Raw genomic sequence first — 25,203 nt, 5'->3', positions numbered from 1 at the left:
CTGAACATTTTCCTACTGAAATATGCGTTCGCATAAACATTTCCTCGCTAAAAGGACTTTTATCTTGTAAAATTATAGTTATATAAATGTTTTGTTATTTTATCATGTTTTTCCTTGATTATTCATTTATAATATGTTGTTCATGTGTTAAGCTATCACTTGCTAACTAGTGACTCATAACATTTATATTGTTATCCATCTTTTTTATTCACCAATTTGCCTATATTTATATTAATTGTTAGTGCTGTTCTTGGCACATTTCAATCATGTCATCAAAATACATTATAAAGAGTCAGCAGCAACGCCACATATTTACCATGTAGGTCTATCTGTAGTCATCGATGTAGTAGGACAAAACACGAGAAAGGTAAGAATAAGTCTGTTTCTTCATGCATAGATCTTATCTACAAGTCAGGATATGATAAAGGGTAACACAGGTGACAACTACATTCACGCTGACCTAAGGTCCATAACTCTATTTACAATAATGTTGTGCTTACAGAACTGAACTAACATTGGGTCCACTTGCAATTTAGTTTATTTTAATAATTTTTAATGTTCAATAAATAAATGGAAATACAAATCTTGTTTAGTTCAATGGTGATATCAAAGAAGTGAACAAGTGAAAAGGAAAATCCAATGTAAAAGATATAATTTTTCTTTCTCTGAAAATGTTGCAAATAATGTTGCTAAGGTTGCTGCAAAGAAAGTGGACTCCATTTACCGTGATAGAAAATCACACTTGCTAGTATCATGTATCTTTATAAAGTTACTATTTGCCCACGCATGGAGTAGTGCTGCCACATATTGGCTGGTGCATCTACCACTAGTCTTCCCCTCTTACATAGGGTTTCAAAAAGAGTTTCAAATCTAATAGCTCCCACACTATCAAACAAACTCCAACTCTTGTCCCATTGTTGCAATGTTGCATCCCTGTGCTTGTTATACAAGTACTTTAATGGAATGTGCTGGGACGAACTTGTAATACATATGCTCTCAATGTAAATATACCCCAACTAATCCGACACGCAGCCAAATCCCACTCCTTCACTCTATAGGTCCTTGGATACCGGAAAGCTTTCTACTCTAATAGTTTCTTCCCTCGGACTGCTAGCCTTTAGAATTTCATTCTTGTTTACTGTTTCCCTAACTGTACTAATGTGCATAAATTTATATGCAATGGGAACAAAAATTTTACTGCTCAACTTCCTGCATAGTGTCCTTGTATGTAAGATTCCAAATGATACCTCCTTACGGCCAAGTAGCAATATGCCTAGTTTGGTGTGAATAAGAGTAAAAAGAAGTTTAATCCTAATTTTAAAAACATATACTATAAAATGATATGAAAAAATATGATGCTGTATCTATGTATCTATATTTGTTTTTCAGTATAAATATCAGTTAAACATTGATGGTACTGTGGCTGCTTATCGCTTTCCTTATCTTCTTGCTGGTTCAAGTTTGGTACTGAAACAAGATTCAAAATATTACGAATATTTCTACAAAGAACTTCTTCCAAATGTGCATTACATTCCGATTAAGAAAGACCTTAGTAACCTTTTGCAGCAAATTGAATGGGCACAACAACATGATTTTGAGGTAAGAACAAACATAGTTTTATTTTTATAATTTGCTATGGACATTTAAGAAAATGCTTATAACATGCACTTGATGTTTATCTGATAATCAATGAGGATCATTGCATATTTTCTGCCCTTGGGCCTAATTCCTATATTACTAATTTATCAGCAATTTTATCTTGATAATTTTATGATATTCTGTAAGTTTTCAAGTTTTTTGTTCTTTATTTGTATCACCCTCTTCATAGTATTGCTTCTGCTACTTTAGCGTTTTCTTTTTTCTTTACAACATTTATTTATTTACTCTCTCTCTCTCTCTCTCTCTCTCTCTCTCTCTCTCACTAATTAAAAAGATCATAAGAAACAAATTTCATGAAAATATTGAAAAGATCAAAGCAAAATTTGGACTGAATTATTTATATAATTCTATAAAAGGATACTGAATAGTTCTTGGTCTAATTTTGAAAAAAATACTTTTAAAAATGTTGTTTATGTTCATTACTTCTTTTTTTTTATGTTTATTAATGTTGAGCACTTTTTGCAATACTCTTTCAGTACATTTTTGAAATGGCAGATATATATGACCGACTCCAGCCCCTCACTCCCATCTATTAATTGTTTTGAAAAATCTTCCGTCTTGAGCATCATTTTTTTTTTTTTTTTGTTAAATAAACTTAAAATTTTATTTTAGTATGAATTGATCTTCTTGGAGTTGATATTTAATAAATATTCAATTATTTGTCGAAAAAAAATCTTCAGATTATTATATCGATTGGACACCAAATTTTCAGACTATTAAAATCATTTTGTTAAAGACAACACATTCAATTTTTACAGGGGTGTTCAGTTTGTTAGCTAAAGTTTAACATAAAATTATCCTCCTGCTTAAAATTTTCGAAATGGGATTTTTTAGCTAAAGACTGATAAAAAAATTCAAGTCAGACTTATTTGGATTATTTGGACTACTGTTCTTATTTTGAGTATTATTTTCAGAATGTTTTCGACCTTCTTCAGGTGTATCTTGTCCAACTCGGAATCTTTATGTGAAATCAGGTATCTGCATGGAATTTCAAACAGAACTTTATTTAATCCACGAGGATAGCATGCTCTTATTCAATCAGTCATGACTGAGCAGAAGTCCTAAGTAATTCACAATTTTTAAATTGTTTTTATAGAAATGAAGAGAAAAAAGCATTGAAAAATATAGAAAACAGGATCAAATGATAGGAGCTAAGAATGGATAATAGATTAGATAATAGGAGACAATATTGTACCCTATCTCACTTCCCAAAGAGGTCCAGCGAATGATACCACCTGGCTTATCTGCTCTGGTCTTGGGTGGCCGCTGGAACTATGCTATCTCTTTGGCAAGGGTCCTGGTTGATAAGAGGATTCAGTTGTATAGGTTGCCATTCTCCCTACATTGCTTTTGATAGAGTGTGCAAATCCGTTTAGCTCTTGTTTCCAAAGCTAGTGTCACTGTAAAGTAGAGATCATTTCAAAACAAAGGAAGAGAAAAAAGACAACTTAACAACTCGGCTCGTTGTATAACAAAAATAAGATAATTATTCAGTAGTAGTTACAAATTCTGCGTTTCTGACTCCATATACAAATACTCGAGGACTGCTGGCTTTTGTTAGTAAAGTCGGGGCGACCAACCCTATGTCTGAGGGGCCTATCTCTTCACATTTCACTTGGGTCTCACACTGTGTTTTCTCTCAATGGTCTGGGTCTCCAAGCAGTCAGACAGAGGTATCCTCGAGGCTGTTATTGCCTTCCATTATATTTAGAACCAGGTGGGCTTAGCCCTGCCCCCTGATCAACAGAACTTTATTCCACTATTCTCCATAAACCAATCTCAAAAAGGATTGCACTCCTTAAGCCTTTAGGTACTTACTCCCTTTCTTCTTCTCTCTCAATCTATATCTCTTATCATCACTAAAGTAGGAAGGCCTCAGTGCCTTCACCCCCACTCCTGTTAAGTCTTTACCTTTTTACCATCACTTGTGAGATGGTATTCCCAAAGGCCACCTGTATAGGGCACAATAAGGAAATCGGTTATCTAGATGACAAACTTTCCAAAGGGACTTCACGGACAATTACAAATTAAATGGCCACTTGACAGATTTATTTACTTGACTTGATTTTCTGATGGTCCCTTAAATAAAACTTAAATGCTAATTTTCACAGCTTGGAAACATTTTATGATTCCAAACTAGATTCTTCAGCTATCCAGCTTGTGTGTGTGTGTGGGGGGGGGTCATTTTGATTATCTGTTAAGAAATACATTTCTTCTTTCCATCATCATCATCATCACTGTTACATCCAACAATGAAAAATCCCCTGACTGCTTCCTAAACTAGCAGGCAAGGCTATCCAACATTGCCCAGACGATCATCTGGTTACAATATCAGATAATAAGAGATGCTGTACTCTGGGTAGATGAAACCTTAAATACCCACAAAAGATTCAAGGGAGATAATTTATAATCCACATTACAGCCCCCTTAATTTAGTACTTTTATTTTGTTGCAGATTAAATCTATCACAATACATTCTGTAATTTTCTTTCTTTTCTTTTATTGCCTTTTTACCTCAAACAAGGGTCGGTGCCACTTTGATGTAGGAGGCTACTATCTGAGACATAATTGCAGGGATACTATGTAGGGAGTTGAGAAGCAAGATGTCTGTTTACATTACACTTGAACTTCTGCATGTCAGTACAGTCGGAGAAGCAGGAACCCAGGAGGGAATTCCAAAGTCTAGCAGTTCTGGTGGAGGAGGGGGGGGAAAGAAACTTTTAGAGTAGAAGGATTTCTTAAATCTAGGGGATCTTTACTATGTAGGGGGGGATTTTGCTGCTTGTCGGGTTTGTCGCGAGCATGTACATCGAGGGGTACAAGGGCTTGTAGTTCTTCGGAGCATATAACATTAAAATACTTGTAAAACAGGCAGAGGGATGCAACATTTCATTGGTGGGAGAGAGGCTGAAGCCTAGCTGACAGTTCTAGACCTATTAAGTTGGTGACTCTCCTTTGGACCTTGTCCAGGAGTGAGACTAGTAGCAGATGTGCCAGCCTAAATGTGACAACAATACTCCATACATGGGCGAATGGTTGTCTTGTAGAGGTACAGGATACATTCAGGCATGAGTAACTTTCTAGCAGGGTAGAGAGAGCCCACCTTCCTCACAGCACCCGCGGCAATGCCCTTGATATATTTGTACCAGCTCATGTTCCCTGTGAACGTTAAGCCAAGGAATTTGAACAAAGTACTTTCAGGTAGTGTATCATTAGCCATAGCTATTAGTGTTAGAGAAGGTTTCTTGTAATTATTGAAGAAAAGAAGCTTGGTCTTGCAGCACTGAATGTTAACATCCATTTTTGTCTCCATTCCACTACAGATTGGAAGTCTTTCTCTAGGGTTTCAGCCATTGTGCTCATTTGTTTTCCCCTCATGCCTGCCATAGAATGTAGTGGTCTTCACAAATATACCCATCTCAGAGACAATTTCATCAGGGAGGTCATCTATGAATAGCAGGAATAATAAAGGTCCAAGGATCGACCTCTGAGGGACACCAGCATTTATATCATATTGTTTTGATGTATATCCATAGAGAACAAACTGGATTCTTCTCTTACTTAATAAGGATTTAATTATTAAGTATTCGTCCAGCAATTCCATATTATCTGATTTTTCCGAGAAGACTCTCGTGCCATACTCTGTCAAAAGCCTACTGCCCTACCTTCCCTGCTTTAATCAGTGCATTGCAAATACATTCAGAGATTACAATTAGGATATCAGCAATAGAACAGGCTTGCCTAAATCCATATTGTTGGTTGGACAAAGGTTTAGCTTGATTAATTGAAATATTTTGGCGAAAAGAAGGAGGATGCTAATGAGGTGATAATTTAATGGGTTAGTTCTTTCACCAGTATTTTTTTTTTTTTTTTTTTTTTACATAGGCATCACCACATTATCAAGGCCAAGAGGCCACTCAAGGATAAGGGTTAAAGAGTGTACAGTAGAAATTGGACATTATAGTAATGATTAGTAATGAAAATTTGGTAAAGTTGATAACTTATATGGAACGGCTCATCAAGAACTTATTTACGTCAGACTTGAAGACAACCATATTGTAGTCAGCCGGAAAGCAGGAAAACGGAAGACAATTCCACAGGCGTGCAGTTCTAAGAAAAAAGCTTTGTTCATGGAATCTACATTTAGGTTTAGGCACAGATAAAGAGTGGGGGGGAATTATTGATAGTGTTTACAGCTAGACGAGTGTTTCTTGTGAAAGTTTGGCGAGGGGGGGGGACCATAGATTGAAGCTCATTCGAACACTTTCCATGAAAATAACGATACATCAGAGACAAACTCGCAACATCTCTTCTGTGAGATAAAGGTTGTAAGGAAGAGAAAAGGACATCTCCTACGAGGCTACGAAGTCTATTTTGAACTCTATCAAGGCAGGCCATGTCCTTTCTAGCAGCTCCTGCCCAGATGTGGCAACAGTATTCCATCCTTGGACATACCTGGCTCTTATATAGATAGAGAATAGCATCAGCAGTGAGATATCTACCGGATCGATAGAAAGATCCCACCATTTTTCCAGCGGCCTTGGCAACAGATTTGATGTACGTGTTCCATTTAAGATCAGGAGTAATGGTCAAGCCAAGAAGTTTGTCAAAACTTGAGGCCTCCTGAAGACGAGAGCCATTCATTTCAATTGATGTCAGATGTGGATCAGAATGTTGATGATGTAAAGAGAGAAGCTTGGTTTTAGATGCATTAAAAGTAACCAGCCATTCTTTACCCCATTGTACTACGTGCTCAAGATCAGAGGAGAGAGAATTGGAGAGAACTTGGTCGTTTACTGTCTTAGATGTGCTACCATAAATGGTAGTGTCGTCAGCATAGATGTCTACAAATGATGTAAGGATGTGATTTGGAAGATCATTAATGTAGATCAGGAAAAGAGTTGGACCCAGGATGGACCCCTGAGGGACACCGGCATTAATACTGTGAGCTTCTGATTTTTGTCCCTCAACTACTACTCTTATGAACCTATCAGAAAGAAATGATTTAATAATTGAGAAGACATTTCCAGCAATACCATAGCTAGAGATCTTATGAAGTAAACCTTTATGCCATACCCTATCAAAGGCCTTAGATATGTCAAGAGCAATTGCCCTAGAAAGGTTGCCTCCGTCGAGAGATTTGCTAATCCTATGCGATATAACTGTAAGCACATCTGCTGTAGATCTAGCAGAACGGAAACCATATTGAGTGTCACTAAGAAGGTTATTTTTGTTGAGATGGTTGATTACTTCTGTATTTAACACAGATTCTAGCAACTTACTCATGACGCACAGGAGACTTATTGGCCTGTACTGAGAGGGAGATGAGCAATCACCTGAATTCTTAAATACAGGGCATACTGATGAGATTTTCCAGGGAGATGGGAAACTATTCTCCTTAAGACAACGTTTAAACAGTTTTGTAAGTATGGGCGCTAATTCAGGTTGAAGTTTTTTGAGTACTATAATTGGAATACCATCAGGGCCAGTTGCTTTACTGGAATCAAGGTTTTTGATTAGCTTGGCAAGATCACGTACAGATATACGTATATCACATAGCGTGTTTTCTGATACAGGAGGAAATATTGGGGGTTGGCGGTCTTGATCGCTAAGGGTAGAATTAGCTGCGAAGTTCTTGACAAAGAGTTTGGCTTTGTCCGATGCTGACGAGATTACCTCAGGTCCATTGATAATAATTGGGATGGAGCACATGCTTCTGTTCAGGATTCTGTTTGCTATTTGCCAAAACTGGTGGGAACCAAGCCGCTGCTCAGCTACTTTGGACTTAACAGATAGAGCATACAAGTCTCTTGCATTCTTTATTACTTTCTTACAATGGTTGCTGGCAGTCCTGAAAGCGGCTTTAGTTTTCATACATCTATTACGTTGGAAACAGTGGAAAAAGTGATTTCTGTGCGCAATGGCAGCAGCACATTCTGGAGAGAACCATGGCTAACTGTTAGGTTTTTGCTGAAACTTTTTCGAGGGTATGAAACGGTCAATACCTACGATTAACCATTCCGTCAGGTCTAATACTATAGAGGATACATCCTTTTTAAACATGGAATGCAGAGGTAGATCAGATATAAATGTACGGAAGCTATCCCAGTCAGCCTTAGTGTATCGATATACTGTACGATGGAGAGGTACGTCTGGGGACTTATTACATTTCATTTTTATCTTAATTGATACAACAGAGTGGTCGGAAGAGCCAAGAGGCGACAGAACAGAAACTGAACATAGTTCAGGGCAAGTTGTAAGAAAAAGGTCTAGTAGGCTCGCATACTGGCCATCATTGTCGGGCACACGGGTGGGTTCCTGAACAATCTGAGTGAGGTCATAGGCAATGGAGAAATCATGACAGAACCTTCCCTCATCATCAGTCTTGTTAGAGTGGGTCAACCATTCGACGTTGTGAACATTGAAGTCACCACATACGTGAATGTTAGCTGAAGGATAAGCAGATAAGACTTGGTCAATTTTCTTAGATATGCTTTGAAAGATAGTAACTCCGCTGTTATGGGGGCGATAGAGAGTAAATATAAATGCCGTAGTGTGAGCTAAAGCAACCCGGAAGCACATATAGGGTAAGTTAGGATCTTCCCGGGAGATGTCCCTACCACATGGAAAGTTATCCCTAATATAGGCACAAATTCCATGCCCATGGCGATCTTGGGGGTCAGATTTAGAAGTTAAGTTAGAGTATCATTATAGTATTCTTGTAAACTGGTACCACAGGAGCAGTTTTCCAGCTGTGAGAAAAGCAAGATTCGTTAAGGCATTTGTTGAAGAGTTTTGAGAGAACTGGAGCAACCTCAGCAGAGCATTTCTTTAATAGTACAGCCGGGATGAGATCAGGTCCATATGCTTTTGAGGTGTCTTACTTATAGTTTTGGTTAAAAAACATTTGTTTATTCATTTCAGGCAAAAAGAATTGCCAGAAATGGCCAGAATTTCATTAGAAATCATTTGATGCCAACAGATATATTGTGTTATCACGCTGTTCTCTTCCAGGTAAGAATATTCATTTTGAGTTCTTATAAAAGTGATGATATGTCTATGCAAGTGCACCTCTCCTATGGATATAAAAAAGTGAAATTTGCTAGGAATAATCTCATTTCCGTGTATATTGTTTTTTTTACGTTTATTCAGTGGCATCATTAATTCATTAGTGAAATTATATAGAGAGCAATTTATTTTACTTCCTTTTCTGATGTTTCCATCTAAATAATAAAACTGATTATGTATGTGTATGTTTGTCTGACACATATGAACGCCGAAATCGGCCAATGTGCTGATAAGTTTTTTTTGTTTTGTTTTTTTTCTGGTTGAGCTGGCTCATGTAACCATCATATTTGTTTTTTACCTAAGTATTTTGTGTGATTATCAGAAAAGATGCTAAGATATTTATATGAAGGAAATTACTCCTATCAATATCCTAGCATCCTAATTGAAAAGCACCTCTCAAGATATATCTGGATGGATCAGAAAGCACTCAGGTAAATAAATGAATATGGCAGTTACATCAGCCAGTTCTTGCCAGAAACAAGAAAACCTGTTAGGGAATTAGAAACTCTACTGCCGAAATCGTCTATGATATTTCATGAGAAACATATAGATATATAAATACACACACACACATATATATATATATATATATATATATATATATATATATAGTAATAAATAAAATTAATAAAGATACAAATAAAATTTTAGCAAACAAACTTAACCATGTAGAGATTTTACTACCTTGATAAGTAGAGCAATTATTATACGAGGGGCGTGCAATAAGTAATGGCCCTGACTCACTTCCAGTTATCTGATCTAGCTGAAATTTTACATGTGCAATGATTTATATCTCTACGGGTTATGTGGCAAATTACAGCTCTGAACTAATTGTCGTTTCTGTTTTACAGGTGTTTGAACTGAGTCAGGTGTGAAATGGAGCCTGTTGAATGTCAAGCAGTGATCTGGTTTTTGTATTTGAAAGGACGCACACCACAGAAGACTTTTGATGAAATGAAAGAAACTTATAGTGATAATGCCCCATCATATGACCTTTTAAAACGCTGGCATCGTGAATTCAAATATGGCCAGAAGTCTTTGGAAACAGCTCTCAGACCTGGTCACTCCCCCCTTCTGCCATTGATGAGGCATCTGTCCGTCAAGTGGAGCCTGCCATTTTGGAAGATCGGCACATTACTATTCGCCAAATAGCCCAAGATGTCAAGATTAGTACAGGGTCTGTGGAAACTATCATTCATGACCATTTTCATATGCATAAGGTGTCTGCCAGATGGATTCCCGGGTTGCTCACACCATTCCAGAAGCGAGAATGTGTCGAGTGCTCAAGGATGAATTTGGAGATGTGCCAAGAAGATGAGTCAAAGTTTTTCAAAAGACTGATTACACAGGACAAAACCTGGGTCCATCACTATGATCCAGAGACCAAAGCCCAGTCAATGCAGTGGAAGCATTTGGACTCACCAAAGAAGGCAAGGGTGCAGCCCTCCTCTGGCAAGCTCATGCTCACAGTCTTCTGGGACCAGGACGGAGTAGTGATGACAGATTTCCTGGCAAAGGATACCACAATTACAAAAGACTATTATGCTTCACTTTTTAGAAAATTAAGGGAAGCTATCAAAATCAAGAGGCGGGGCAAGATCAGCCACGGTACCCTCCCCCTGCAGGACAACGATGGGAGAACTGCATAACTCTGGGTGGTTCCTATGTAGAGAGAGACTAATAACTGTGCCAAGTTTCGTTACTCTACTTCTATGGGAAGTGGGTCAGGGGCATTACTTATTGCATGCCCCTCATAAGAAGTAAAATACGATAATTCAAGATTACACAGAACTTTATTACACCATCAGATCAATAAAGAAAAAGAGCAAAGGAAAAAAGAACCTATTTAGACTATGACATTTCCAAGTCAAATGCTTCACATCAGAAGAGGAGAAAGGGCCAGGTTGATTTATCTACAAAGAAGCTGGCTTAAAGGCATTAGCTTAGATATGAAACAGAGAAAGATTATATGCATACAGCAGCAGAAATGATGTTGAGAGTGAAGTAGAAAGGAGAAATGGGGACATATACAGGAGTGTACGGAAATAGAGAAATACAAAAATATATGTAACAAGCAATGGAAAAAATATACAAAAATAAGAAAACAAAAGTAGTCCAAACTTTAGAAGGTTATCCAAGTCCGCGAGAAAAATCCAGAGGATATTGAGCCGATGATAAAGAATTCACAGTAAAAATCTGGAACAGATGTATCCTTAGTAGATTCTTGCAAATCAGAACTGGAAATGAATACATCCTTATATATGAGTGTGCAAAAATATGCAAAAAGCTGTGTGCATAAAAGGTTCTATTTTCCTTTGTATTTATTGACTTGATGATGTAATAAAGTTTTATTTAGCTTTGAAATCTCATCTCTTCTTATATATATTTATTATTATTATTTTATTTATCTACATAAAATTTTATGTAAATATTTTCAGTGTTTACTTCAACACTAGAGCTAGGTAGTAAATTCTGAAAATATATATGGCAATTCAGTTATGTATAATTTCCTGTGTTTCATCTTTGTTAGTATTCCTCAGGATATTGCATGGAATTTATGTTTCTTCATGTTTCTATATATCCCGTGGTACTGGCTTTGACAATCAGAATCTTAGTTATTCACACACACACACTTTTATTGTAGCCAATGAGTGTGTGTACCTGTTTCTTTGTTGTTTTTGCAAGGGTTTTTTTTTTATTTCTTTGTGATCGGAGATAATCTAGTTTTAATTTGGATGTCTATTTACATTTTATGTTATACTAGAGTGTTTGTTTATGTATTTGTTTATTTATTAATTATTTTTATAATTATGATTAGCATTTTTGATATTGTTATTGTTATTATTAGTAGTAGTAGTTCATCATTTTTTTGTCATCTGAAGGTAAAGTTTATTTTGTGTATACATACATTTGTTATTTCACTTTTGAAATTTAATAAATTTGTTGTTTTTTTAAGTTTAAGATAGCAAATTTCTCATTCAAACATGGGTTTTTAAGGTTTTGCCAGAGAAAATACAGATAACAAAGAATATTATGTAGGAATGACCTCTCTGGATTGTAAAAGCAGATATTATGATCACATAATTACATTCAAATACGAAAAATGCCAAATAAAAACAGCATTAGCAAACCACTATTGGGAGCTCAAAGAAAGTGAACAATCACCAATAGTAGAGTAGAAAATAGTACATCAAGTGAGCAGATGTAGAAACCTAAATGACCTGTCTAGACTATGTTTGAATTGGTCGTTTAGGTGCTCATTTGCCAGACTATATTACTATATTTGTTCACATTGGATTTAAATTTCTGCATGTTTGTACAGTCGGGGAAATAGGGAGAAGGAAAAGGGCAAGCGATCTGAGGAAGGAAGCTATTTGAGTAGAGTTTTCAGCATCTTAAGAACTCTACAGTAAAAGGGTGGAATTTTGCTGCCAGTTGGTTTGGCCAGAAGTATTTATATTGGGGATGGGGAATAAGTGCAGTAAGTTCGTCAGAGTACATTGTTTGTGGCAAAATTAGAGGATTCATAGATTCCAAAATTAATTTTGAAGATGATATTTTTAAACATATCTTATATGCTGTTTAATATTATGTGTATGCCTGTTTATCTAGTCAGCATTGCTTCATCAAGATGCCAAGAACGTGTTTTCTGCACAAAATGCAGCAATTATATCTTGGCGGTTGTTGGGCAGTAGTTCACTGTACACTATAAAGATTAACTGAATATCTACATGAGAAAGTGGGGTCAGTTGCTCAACACTCCACCTACTGCCAGCTCTGTCAACATAGGATTTGTATACTCAAGAAGGGATAAAATTATCAATAGAACAAGTAATGTTTGAAGGAATATTACACTAAAACCGGATATACATACTCTGTCGATTCTCTTACCTCTTCTGCATGTAGCAGATGGTGTAGATCATACGAGGGGCGTGCAATAAGTAATGCCCCTGACACACTTCCCATAGCAGTAGAGCAACGAAACTTGGCACAGTTATTAGTCTTCCTCTACATAGGAACCGCCCAGAGTTATGCAGTTCTCCCATCGTTTGATGCAGCTCTGGAGACCGTTTTTTTTTTTTTTTTTTTTTTTTAGAACAACCAGTTTGGTCCTCCAACCGCAATGTGACTTCAGAAATAAGGCTGCATCATCTGGGAAACGCTTTCCTTTCAAAAACAACTTCATGGCTGGGAAGAGGTGAAAGTCAGAGGGTGCAAGGTCAGGAGAGTAGGGAGGATGGGGAAGGATTTCATAACCACACGCCCGTGCTTCTGATCTGGCAACATGCGAGTTGTGGACCGTAGCGTTGTTCTACAGGAGGAGGGTACCGTGGCTGATCTTGCTCCGCCTCCTGATTTTGATAGCTTCCCTTAATTTCCTCAAAAGTGAAGCATAATAGGCTCCTGTAATTGTGGTACCCTTTGCCAGGAAATCTGTCATCACTACTCCGTCCTGGTCCCAGAAGACTGTGAGCATGAGCTTGCCAGCGGAGGACTGCACCCTTGCCTTCTTTGGTGAGTCCAAATGCTTTCACTGCATTGACTGGGCTTTGGTCTCTGGATCATAGTGATGGACCCAGGTTTCGTCCTGTGTAATCAGTCTTTTGAAAACTTTGACTCATCTTCTTGGCACATCTCCAAATTCATCCTTGAGCACTCGACACATTCTCGCTTCTGGAATGGTGTGAGCAACCCAGGAATCCATCTGGCAGACACCTTATGCATATAAAAATGGTCATGAATGATAGTTTCCACAAACCCTGTACTAATCTTGACATCTTGGGCTATTTGGCGAATAGTAATGTGCCGATCTTCCAAAATGGCAGGCTCCTCTTGACGGACAGATGCCTCATCAATGGCAGAAGGGGCGGGGGCAACCAGGCCTGAGAGCTGTTTCCAAAGACTTCCGGCCATGTTTGAATTCACGATGCCAGCGTTTTACAAGGTCATATGATGGGGCATTATCACTATAAGTTTCTTTCATTTCATCAAAAGTCTCCTGTGGTGTGCGTCCTTTCAAATACAAAAAACAGATCACTGCTCGACATTCAACAGGCTCCATTTCACATCTGACTCAGTTCAAACACCTGTAAAACAGAAACGACAATTAGTTCAGAGCTGTAATTTGCCACATAACCCGTAGAGATATAAATCATTGCACATGTAAAATTTCAGCTAGATCAGACAACTGGAAGTGAGTCAGGGCCATTACTTATTGCACACCCCTTGTATATTTGACTACTTAGCAATATGGGCGCTCATTGTTTGAAATATTCCAATTAAAAATTTTCTGTTTACTTTTTTGAAATAGGAAATAATTCAACAAATATTCAATTTCTCCGAATTCTTATCCTCTTCAACTTTTAATGATTATTTTGAATGTCTCAGACATTTTAAAGAATTAATTTCTTTCATTTATTGCAGAGATTTTCACAAATTCTTCAATCCAAACCGATTGTTGATCCATCTTTCTCAATTGTTGACCAACCATTTGATCAGGAATCAAGCTGTGAATGCAATGGGAAATAAAAAGGTACAATGTCACCATGTCTCATGTCCGTGATATCATAAAAAAACACCTCCAAGGCATGTGGACCTGATCTTATCTCTGCTATACTAATTAAGAAATGTTCAGCTGAGCTAGCCCCCATACATTCCTAGCTCTACAATAAATTCCTTGCTGAATCTTACTTCCCTAACAACTGGAAAATAGCATCCGTGGTACCAGTGTATAAGAATTCTGGTGAAAGAACTGACCCTTTCAATTATCACCCTATCAGTTTCCTCCCCTCTTTACTACAATTTTTGAGACCATAATTACTCAAGCACTAGTCTATCACCTCGCAAAAGCAAATCTTCTCTCTGACAAACAGTATGGATTTAGGCAATGTTGTTCTACTGCAGATATTTTAACATTCATCTCTGAATGCATATACCATGTACTAGATAAGGTTCGTGAAGCCAGGGCTGTAGCCCTTGATATATCCAAGACCTTTGATAAAGTCTGGCATGAAGGGCTGCTAATGAAAATTAAATTGTACAGTATAACTGGACGTATAGTAAATATAATTAGATCTTTCTTAGGCAATAGGACCATCCAGGTTGTCATTGATAGATGTCCATCCAAGCAGCATAACATTAATAATAGAGTACCTCAGGGGTTGATCCTTGGACCACTATTATTCCTGATATTCATAAACAACCTTCCTGATAATATTGTGTCTGAGATTGCTATATTTTCTGATGATATAATGCTGTTTAACATGCATGAGGGAAGAACGGATGTACACAAATCCAAGACATTGGCTGAATCCTTAGGAAATGACCTCCAGACCGTAGTTGAATGGGAGTGTAAATGGATGGTAACATTTAATACTAGTAAGACTAAGCTGCTCTTCTTTAACAATTACAAGACGCCAATATCCATGACAAATAACACCTTACCTAAGAATTCTTCCTTCAAACTCCTCAGCCTAACATTCACAGGCAATATGAACTGGAACAAATACATTCAGTACATTGCAAAAGCTGTTGCAAAGAAGGGGGGTTCTCTCTATCGAGCTAGAAAACTACTCACGCCTAAGAGTATCCTGTACCTCATACAAGGCCACTATTTGACCATGCATGGAGTATTGTTACCACATCTGAGCTGGTGCATCTACCACTAGTCTCTTTGTCTTAGATAGGGTCTGAAATAAGTTTCCAATCTAATAGGTCTCACTTTGTCAACTAAGCTCCAACCCCTGTCCCATTGCTGCAATGTTGCATCTCTGTGCCTGTTTTACAAGTAATTTAATGGAATGGGTTCTGATGAACACGTTGCACTTGTGCCCCCTTGACGTACATATCCTGACAAACCCGCTTAGCAACAAAATCTCACCCCTTCACTGTTGTGGTTCTTAAAGCCAGAAAGCTACTCTAATAGTTTCTTCCCTCAAAGAGCTACACTTTAGAATTCCCTTCCTGCTACTTACTTCCCTAACTGTACTGATATGCAGAAGTTTAAATGTAATGTAAACCAACATCTTGTTAATCTTTCCTAGACATGGTCGCAAATAGTAGTCCCTTATGTTCAAGTGGCGATATGCCTTGTTAGGGGTGAACGTGAATGTTTTAAAAAAAAAAAAAAAAAAAAAAAAAAAAGCTTTTTCATACTTTCTAAGTCTTAAGTTTGTTTAAATGAGTTCATTTTGATTGATTTATTATTCCACTTTTTGTTTTAATCAATTTTTTCATTTCAATTTTTAATGAAATATTAAATGCAAACAACGCAACTCGTGATTATGGAAATTCATTTTCCAAGTTTAGGAACTTTTCCAACTTGTTCAGTGGGGGAAGACGTGGCTGGTTACCTTTAATGCATCTAAAACCAAGCTCCTATCTTTACACCATCAACGCTCTGATCCCCATCTGGCATCAATTGTAATGGATGGCTCTCGCCTAGGAGAAACTCAATGTTTTGACAAGCTTCTGGGCTTGACCTTTAATCCTGATATGAAATGGAACACATACATCAAGTCTGTTGCCAGGATCGCTGGAAAGATGGTGGGTTCCTTCTACCGCTTCAAAAGATATCTCATTAATGATGCTATTCTCTATCTATATAAAAGCCAAGTACGTCCAAGGATGGAATACTGCTGCCATATTTGGGCAGGAGCTGCTAAAAACAGCCTATCCTGCCTTGACAGAGTACAAAATAGACTTTGTGGCTTAGTGGGTGATGCCCTTTTCTCTTCCCTGCAACCTCTTTCCCACAGAAGAGACGTTGCGAGCCTATCTTTGTTTTACTGTTATTTCCATGGCAAGTGCTCGTCTGAGCTCCAATCTCTGGTCCCCCCTCACCAATCTTTTACGAAAAACACCCGTCTAGCTGAAGCCACTGTCAAAAATTTTCCCCACTCTCTATCTGTGTCTAAATCAAAACGTAGATTCCATGAACAAATCTTCTTTCTTAGAACAGCACGCCAGTGGAACTCTGTTCCGTCTGCCTGTTTCCCACCTGACTACAACTTGGATGTCTTCAAATCCAACATAAACTAATTTCTGATGAACTGCCCCCTTAAGTAGACACTTTATGAAATCTCAACACTAACATACAACGTACTGTACATGCAATAACCCTTATCCCTGAGTGGCTTCTGGGCCTTGATAAGTAGTGACCTCCTTGTAAAAAAGAAAAAAAAAAGAAAAAATAACAATGAACAATGTAATTGTTCATGAACGGTTTCATTGCCAATTCCTTTACTAATACAATTTGTTTATTTACTCTTTTCATCCTTAGCAAGGTATATTTCTACTTAGAAATGAGAGAATACTATTTGGGATCATGTCTACAGCAACTATGTGAGGAGTGAGGAAACCCATTCGCCTTGTCATGCCAGGGCTACATAAACAGTATACATGTTCTAAATGGAAGCCATGAGCACCCATAATCCCTTAGTTACACAATCCAAGTCATTTGCGGTAACTTCCGGCACTATACAGCCATGACTTTAATCATTTGGCACATAGCAGGAGCAGAGAAAATGAAGAAACAAATTTTTTGGCACTCTCCTTATAGAAAAGGGCCCAGTTTAGGGTAAAGGAATTAATGTTTTCGGCCAATTTTTCGATATTTGTCAGGCGAAGATTGTAGCTTTAAAATGATAACTATGTGGCGAAAATCCGTGGACCATGTCGAAAGTTTTTGCGAGACATACACACACTCACACACATTTTGCCTTTTATATATATATATATATATATATATATAGACTAGCAGGGGTACCCGATGTTGCCCGGGTGTTGTGGGGGTGGGGGGGTAAAGAACTTAAAAAAATAGGAAAAACCCAAACAAAAAAAAACAGCCAACGAACGTTAAAAAAAAAAAAAAAATAGGAAAAACAAACCCCCTCCCCCCAAAAAAGGACGGCGTTGCCCGGGTGGTTGGAGGTGTGTATGTAGGGGCGGAAGAATAAGTGAATTAATAACCCTGTTAAAACTTTTTTTAAAAATCGGAAAAAAACAAAACAAAACTGCGAATGGACGTAAAACTTCTTTAAAACAATCGGATTAAAAAAAAAAAAAGGAAAAACAACAAAAACGAAAAAAACACAGCGAAAAGCGAAAAAACCTTGTTTCAAAAAAAGTATATCTGATAACTAGGATCGAACCTGAAAATTTAGATAACAACACTGTCACTTAACCTATCGCACTATAGACGCCTAGATGAAAGTAGGTCGGTTATTATAACATTTAAAACGAATTCAATGTACAACGTCTTGTGCGCATATTGACGCATGTGTAAAGTCATCTTTTCATGGAGATACCATTTTTTTTTTTTCACTCTTTCCTGTAAAAAAGAGAGCCGTTAAGGATGAAGGAATGAATATTTTTGCCCAATTTTTTTATATTTGTCGGCCGGAGGTTCGAGCTTTAGAATGATACCTGTCTGCCGAAAAACCGTGGCCTGTCGAAAGTTTTTGCGAGACATACAAACACACACACATTTTCGCTTTTATATATATAGACTAGCGGGGGTACCCAGCGTTGCCCGGGTGTTTCGAGATGTGTGCTCTTAAATCAAAAAGAAACATGGGTAAAAAATGTTTTGGTAATTAGGTAGAATCGAACTCGAAGCCCTGAGGCAGAGTTGGAAAATGAAATGTGAAAAAAACATGACACATTAACCAATCGACCAGCAAGAATGAGTTACTGAAAGAATTTTGAATTTATTTAATTAAGAAGAGAATTGACAGGTGCCTGCACTAAATGACGTCAAGTGGAAGTCATAGAGTTAACATTTTGTGCAAGCATTACGACGTAAGCAATAGCTATTCAGCAGTTAACATTTTCTGTGGGACAGTTTTTAATGAGGTCAATAACTCGGTTTGTTTGTTTTTACCCAATTTCGAGGAAAAACAACTCCTCGTTTGTTAGAGGAGTGTCCAGACGAAAGCAATTGTTTGATATGACGCTAAAAAAAGTCGACATGGACCAAACGCTTACATCGCTTTCCGGAAGTGCCGATTCAAACCTAGTTTTGCTTTTTTTATACTGAAAAGCGAAAGATACACATGACAATCTAAAATTCTGGAAAAAATAGTGCGTGAAAGTTGAGCAAATTAAATACACACGCAACCCTCATTCGTAACTCTTTGTAACTTTTAGAAATTATCATTTAGACAGCATATAAAAAGTTTTAAGGAATGAGCCGACTGAGAAGTCCAGTAAAAAAAGCCTTTTACAGACATACACAAAAAGCGAACATACATACATTTTTGCTTTTATATTTATAGACTAGTGAGAGGTACCCGGCATTGCCCAGGTGTTTTTCAGTGTGTGTGGTTGGGTAGGGATGGGGATGTTAATGAAAACCTAAGAATAAGGAAAGTAAAAAAAAAAAAACAGAAAGACGAACGTTAAAATACCCTGCTAAGCAGAGGTGGAGGGCATTGCCCGAGTGTTTGGAGGTGTGTGTGGTTGTTAATGAAAACCTAAGAATAAGCGAAGTAAAAAAAAAAAGAAAACTGAAAAACGAACGTTAAAACTCATCTGAAAAATAAAGCGGAGGATACCCGGGCGGTGGGTAATCAAAACATAAAAAAAAAAAATAAAAAATAACGTAAGGCAAACAAACGAAAAACAAATGTTAAAACTTAAGCAGGGGGGGGGGGGGTACCCGAGGGGGGGGGGTAATCAAAACATCGAAGAAAAACACAAAAAAAAACTAATGTACGGCAAACGAACAATGTTAAATGTAAAAATCGAAAAAAGAAAACAGAAAAACAAACATTAAAACCCCCCCAAAAAAAAAAAAAAAAAAAAAAAACATGTGAAAAATGGCTTTAATAAGCCGGTTTCAATATTAAAATTTAAAAAATCGGTGTGTACCCGGGTGTTTTTGGGAGTGTGTGGTCGGTCGGGGGTGTTAATGAAAACCTAAGAATAAGCGAAGTAAAAAAAAAAAAAAAAAAAAAAAAAAAAAAACGAACATTACGTGGAAAATGGCTTGTTTCAACATTTAGATTTATAACATTACGTGGAAAATGGCTTGTTTCAATATTTAGATTTAAAAAATCAAAAAAAAAAGAAAGAAAAAGACATCTCGCACCACGATTCGAACCCAAAATGTTTAGATAATGAACCAACTGAGCTAACATAACGTACATGAAATTTAGTCAGTTCTTCAACTATTTAAACTAAATCAGGTCATGACGTCATCTGACGCATGCGTAGAACCGATCTCGTCATGAGAGGACGGTTTTGATATAAAAAGTTTTAAGAAGTTGTGAACAGAGCAAGCGCTTCTCTGAAAGAAGCCTTTTGTGGACATCGAGGAAAAGCGTACATACATACATATTCGCTTTTATATATATAGATTACTCTAGAGATATTAAAAATATACAATTGTGATTCTTTTTTTTTTTTTTCTTTTTTTCAGTCAAACAATATCCGGGTGGAATAATAATGGAAACCAAAAAAAAAAAAATTCATCAATTGCATACAAATTGATCCACAACCAAAGTTTGAATAAAAACTGAAGATAGACTCAAATGAAACTCAAAATCTTAAGAACAAACTGAAGAATGCTGCCATGCTTGGAGAAAAAACAAAACAATATTGAGCAGAAATGCGGTTTGAAGCTGAAATGTGAATAATTATACAATGCTTGAATGGATTTAATTATTCTTTAATATATTTATCAAAATCAGATTGAGGCCAATCTGACATCGGTGGGAAAAATTTATACTGAAAATCTAGCCCAAATTGTATAGTCTTCAGAAAGTGCTTGAATTATTAGTATGGGTCAATTTTATGCTGTTGAATAAAAATCTAATATTTATTTTATGACACTTGCTATAGAAAAACTAATTAAGGGTCCAAGTTTGGATTTTACAAAGTAAAGAAATTTACAATTACTAACCATTAAAAAAAAATAATAATAAAATTGACTGGAAAAGCTAAAAAATAAAGTAACTGTAAAATGTTTTTGACTCCTAATGGGGGTAGATATTTAATTTATGCTCACCACAGCAATATTTGGCACAAGGCCGGAAGGTGGGGATTAAAGCAGAGTCCCCTAAAGGAGGGGCACTCCTGCAATTGCAAAAATTGCCTGAGTAACCCCGTTGGCATTCCCCTGTCGGAGCGCCTCAGGCAGTAAATAATGAACTTACTCCACCGGAAAGTTCGGTGGCAAGGCCTGGGAGGGTGGACCTCCTAGGTATTACCCAGGCGGTGTACCTCAGTCCGACAGGTGCTGAGCCGGTTCCTGACCCCTCAACTATTGAGCTAAGTGTCAAGAACGGATCCTTGACGAGTACTCTACCCTGTCTCCCTGCAACCGAAGCTGCTTGGAGACCTTCCCCTTCACAAGTAATGGTTATGACACCAATGATTTCGACAATTTTTATAACCACCGGTTGTGGTAATCAACCAATGAAAATCTTTCAAAGTTACTATAAGAATTGTCAAATTTTGGATTCAATCAGTTCGCCATTGGCTATGTCAGGAATCACATTTGATTCTTAGCCACCATCTTTGTCACAGGAAATTACTTCACACTCAGTATCGCGACTGCATTGATTCTTGGCCGCCATCTTTGTTACTGGAAATTACTTCACACTCAGTATCGAGACTGCACTCTGTTCAACATGTCTCAACACTTAACAAGTTATGCGGCCAGCCATCATCTTTTCTTTGACAGATCGGAATTTTATTTAGCTGGCTAATTGGCTATAAAGTAAAAGTTAAATTTTTTTAGAAAGAGTTATCTGATTGTTTTTAAAAAAAATCCTTTATTTTATTTAGTGAAATTTGATTTAGATACAAAATAAAGGGCGGACATCTTACGAAAATTATTTCTTGCAATTTGTAAACAAGTTTTTTTTTTGTTAAAATAATAATTTCAGTATTTATGCATTTTTTTATACCATGCGTGTACGAAACCTGCTGCAATAATGACATTATTATTTAGAAAGACATTCTTAATATAGGGAGGGGGTAACTATTCTGAACTTTCACCTAACAATTTGATGTAAAAAAAGTTCAACATTTTCTTGTAGCTTCCATTGTAGTGGTAGTGATTTGGTTTATTCAGCAGAGAAATTTATTTTTTTAAATAATTTCTAAATTCAAAATTTCGTATTTCTATTTTTAATTATTTATAAATTGAGTAGAAAAAAAGATTTAATCAAAGAAAACAAAGATTTCCAGACAAAAATTTCGGTAAGCTTAGGCCATTGAAAAAAAAAAAAAAATTCCAATCTAAGCATTCAATGAATATTTATAGAACTTGTAGCAAATATAATTTTCTTTTACATATACTCTAATGGTAGCATCTAATATTTGAAGAAATAAATGAATAAAATACAAAATAAAGGGCGACCATCTACGAGAGTGCCCCCCTCCCCCCATATGAAAGCAAGAAATAATATATTCAAATGAAAAAAAATATCTCATGTAAACATGTTTTATTTCCTTTGGTAAATTATTTAAATTGTTTATACCCTGTCTGTAAGGCGTTAGAAGATGCTGACTGCCCCGCACCCCCAAGAAAACAAAACAAATATCATTAATAACTACTTGAATATATATTATTATTATTATTATTATATTATTACTATATGTTGAATATATAAACAATGTTAAGCTTAAAAACTGTTACAAAATTACTGGATTCAGCATTAAAGAATCCGGAAAGGCTTGATATGCCGTAAAACAAAACAAACCAAAAAGTAAACTATTTTCTGCCTCTGCTAACATTTATTTGTGAATGTTTTTATTTTCTTTTGTTGAATTATTTAATAAGTCATCTGAATAAATTATTTCTTGACTTTTGTAACATATTTATAAACATGTTTTTTTTGTTATTGAATATGAAGCCTCATCTCCAAAATAAATAAAAATACACAAAAAATAAAGTTTCAATGAAAATACAATCCATTCATAAGAAAAATGAACTCAACTTTCCTTGTAGAAAAATACTTATTAAACTGAATAAAATAGAATAAAAGTTCTGTAATGCAAGACATAAACTAAGTAAAGCCGATTATTAAAGAATATGTGCGAATTGAGAACTATTTTTAATGACGTTTCTGAATTTTTGAGCTAAGGATGGGTTATTCATATTATTTGGATTCATTGGACTACGAGGGGTGTGCAATAAGTAATGCCCTGACACTTCCCATAGCAGTAGAGCAACGAAATGGCACAGTTATTAGTCTTTCTCTACATAGGAACCACCCAGAGTTATGCATTTCTCCCATCGTTTGATGCAGCTCTGGAGTCCCCCAACAACAATGTGACTTCAGAAATCAAGGCTTCATCATCTGGGAAACGCTTTCCTTTCAAAAACAACTTCATGGCTGGGAAGAGGTGAAAGTCTGAAGGTGCAAGGTCAGGAGAGTAGGGAGGATGGGGAAGGATTTCATAACCACACGCCCGTGCTTCTAATCTGGTTACATGCGAGTTGTGGACCAGAGCATTGTCCTGCAGGAGGAGGGTACCTTTGGTGATCTTGCCCCGCCTCTTGATTTTGATAGCTTACCTTAATTTCCTCAAAAGTGAAGCATAATAGGCTCCTGTAATTGTGGTACCCTTTGTCAGGAAATCTGTCATCACTACTTCGTCCTGGTCTGCACCCTTGCCTTCTTTGGAGGTGGTGAGTCCAGGTGCTTCCACTGCATTGACTGGGCTTTGGTCTCTGGATCATAGTGATGAACCCAGGTTTCATCCTGTGTAATCAATTTTTTGAAAACTTTGACTCATCTTCTTGGCACATCTCCAAATTCATCCTCGAGTACTCTACGCGTTCTCGCTTCTGGAATGGTGTGAACAACCTGGGAATCCATCTGGCAGATACCTTATGCATATGAAAATGGTCATGAATGATAGTTTCCACAGATCCTGTACTAATCTTGACATCTTGAGCTATTTGGCGAATAGTAATGCACCGATCTTCCAAAATGGCAGCCTCAACTTGACGGACAGATGCCTCATCAATGGCAGAAGCGGGGGCGACCAGGTCTGGGAGTTGTTTCCACAGATTTCCGCCCATGTTTGAATTCACGATGCCAGCGTTTTACGAGGTCATATGATGAGGCAATATCACCATAAGTTTCTTTCATTTCATCAAAAGTCTCCTGTGGTGTGCGTCCTTTCAAATACAAAAACCAGATCACTGCTCGACATTCAACAGGCTCCATTTCACAGCTGACTCAGTTCAAACACCTGTAAAACAGAAACGACAATTAGTTCAGAGCTGTAATTTGCCACATAACCCGTAGAGATATAAATCATTGCACATGTAAAATTTCAGCTAGATCAGACAACTGGAAGTGGGTCAGGGGCATTACTTATTGCACACCCCTCGTACTGTTCTTATCTTGAGTGTGATTTTCACATTTCGTTCAATGTAACCTCCGACCTTCTTCAGGTGTATCTTATCAAACTTGGGAATGTTTCTGTCGAATTATGGAATTTCAAGCAGGACCCTTTATTTACTTCACAGGGGCAACAAGGACCATAGCGCAGTAGTGAGAGTACTTGGAAAAATCAATTGTAAAAAGTGATATTCTCCTGAAGGTTAAAGGTTCAATCCTTAGTGTGGGAGATCGAAAAATACAATTGTGAATTACTTAGGACCTCTATCCAGTCATGGCTGATGGAACAACAGCATGCTGTCCTGAGAAGTAAATAAAGGGTTCTGCTCCAAATTCCATCCAAATTCTCTCAAGTAGTCTGATGAATCCAAATAATATGTATGTCTTTAATATTCTAATAAACAGAAGATATCATAAAAATGTAATTAAAATACTATTTAAATTGTAGAACAACACCTTTTTTGCATAATGATCTATAAAATAATTCAGAATCATAAACAGATGGGCAATACTTTTTTTTTGGTCGGGAAGTTTTTGGAAATGAAATAGTTTTAATGACATTTAACTATTTAAGAGTGACTAATAAAGGGAGATAATTTGTTTCTTATTAATTAATGTTTGCAATGATTTTTTGTGACACAGGATGTATTAATATATGGATGAGTGATGAAAATATATATATATATTAAAAACAATATAAGAATAGATGGGTTTATACATACATATAGGTGAAGGCAATCATATATTATTTAATGTTTTACAGGCCTGTATATCCTTATTATGTGGGATGTTGCTAACATTTGTGGAAAGATTGGTATGGTTGGTTGTTTTTGTTTTACGGCATATCAACCTTTTTCAGGTTATTTAATGCCGAATCTAGTTATTTTGAGGAACGATTTTTAATGGAGTATATTTATTATTATTTTTTTTTTTTAAGTCAGATTCTATTTAACCCAAAGTTGGGACCCTAACAGGTACTACCACTCCGAGTCAGAGTGGACCTGGGAGCAATGGCAATTAAAGGGTGGCTCCACACTCCCTAAGGCTCGCAAGGTGAGGCCTCACCATCGGATATAGTTTTAGGTCATATCCAGGACCAAGATTGGTATGA

The 25,203-nt window shown here is 36.8% G+C and overlaps 1 protein-coding gene across 4 annotated transcripts in view; it reads left to right on the top strand.

The window, feature by feature from the left end:
- Window positions 1-22,564, top strand: part of LOC145286344 (protein O-glucosyltransferase 2-like) — a 109,649-nt gene extending 87,085 nt beyond the window's left edge. For 2 of the 4 annotated variants that reach the window (XM_080135277.1, XM_080135279.1), the window contains exons 6-9: window positions 1,390-1,599; window positions 8,584-8,673; window positions 14,152-14,260; window positions 20,150-22,564. In XM_080135277.1, the coding sequence (XP_079991403.1) occupies window positions 1,390-1,599; window positions 8,584-8,673; window positions 14,152-14,256 (405 nt within the window). In that variant the 3' untranslated portion in view covers window positions 14,257-14,260; window positions 20,150-22,564. The remainder of the gene's footprint in view (window positions 1-1,389; window positions 1,600-8,583; window positions 8,674-14,151; window positions 14,261-20,149) is intronic. The other 2 variants (XM_080135278.1, XM_080135280.1) reach the window with 1 other exon arrangement.
- Window positions 22,565-25,203: the final 2,639 nt, after the last annotated feature.

Source organism: Euprymna scolopes, chromosome 10 (genome assembly GCF_053919585.1).
Source record: "Euprymna scolopes isolate OS-2025 chromosome 10, ASM5391958v1, whole genome shotgun sequence".
Taxonomy (NCBI): Eukaryota; Metazoa; Mollusca; class Cephalopoda; order Sepiida; family Sepiolidae; genus Euprymna; species Euprymna scolopes.
Note: the sequence above shows the minus strand (reverse complement) of the source record. Positions and strands in the feature narration are given on the sequence as shown.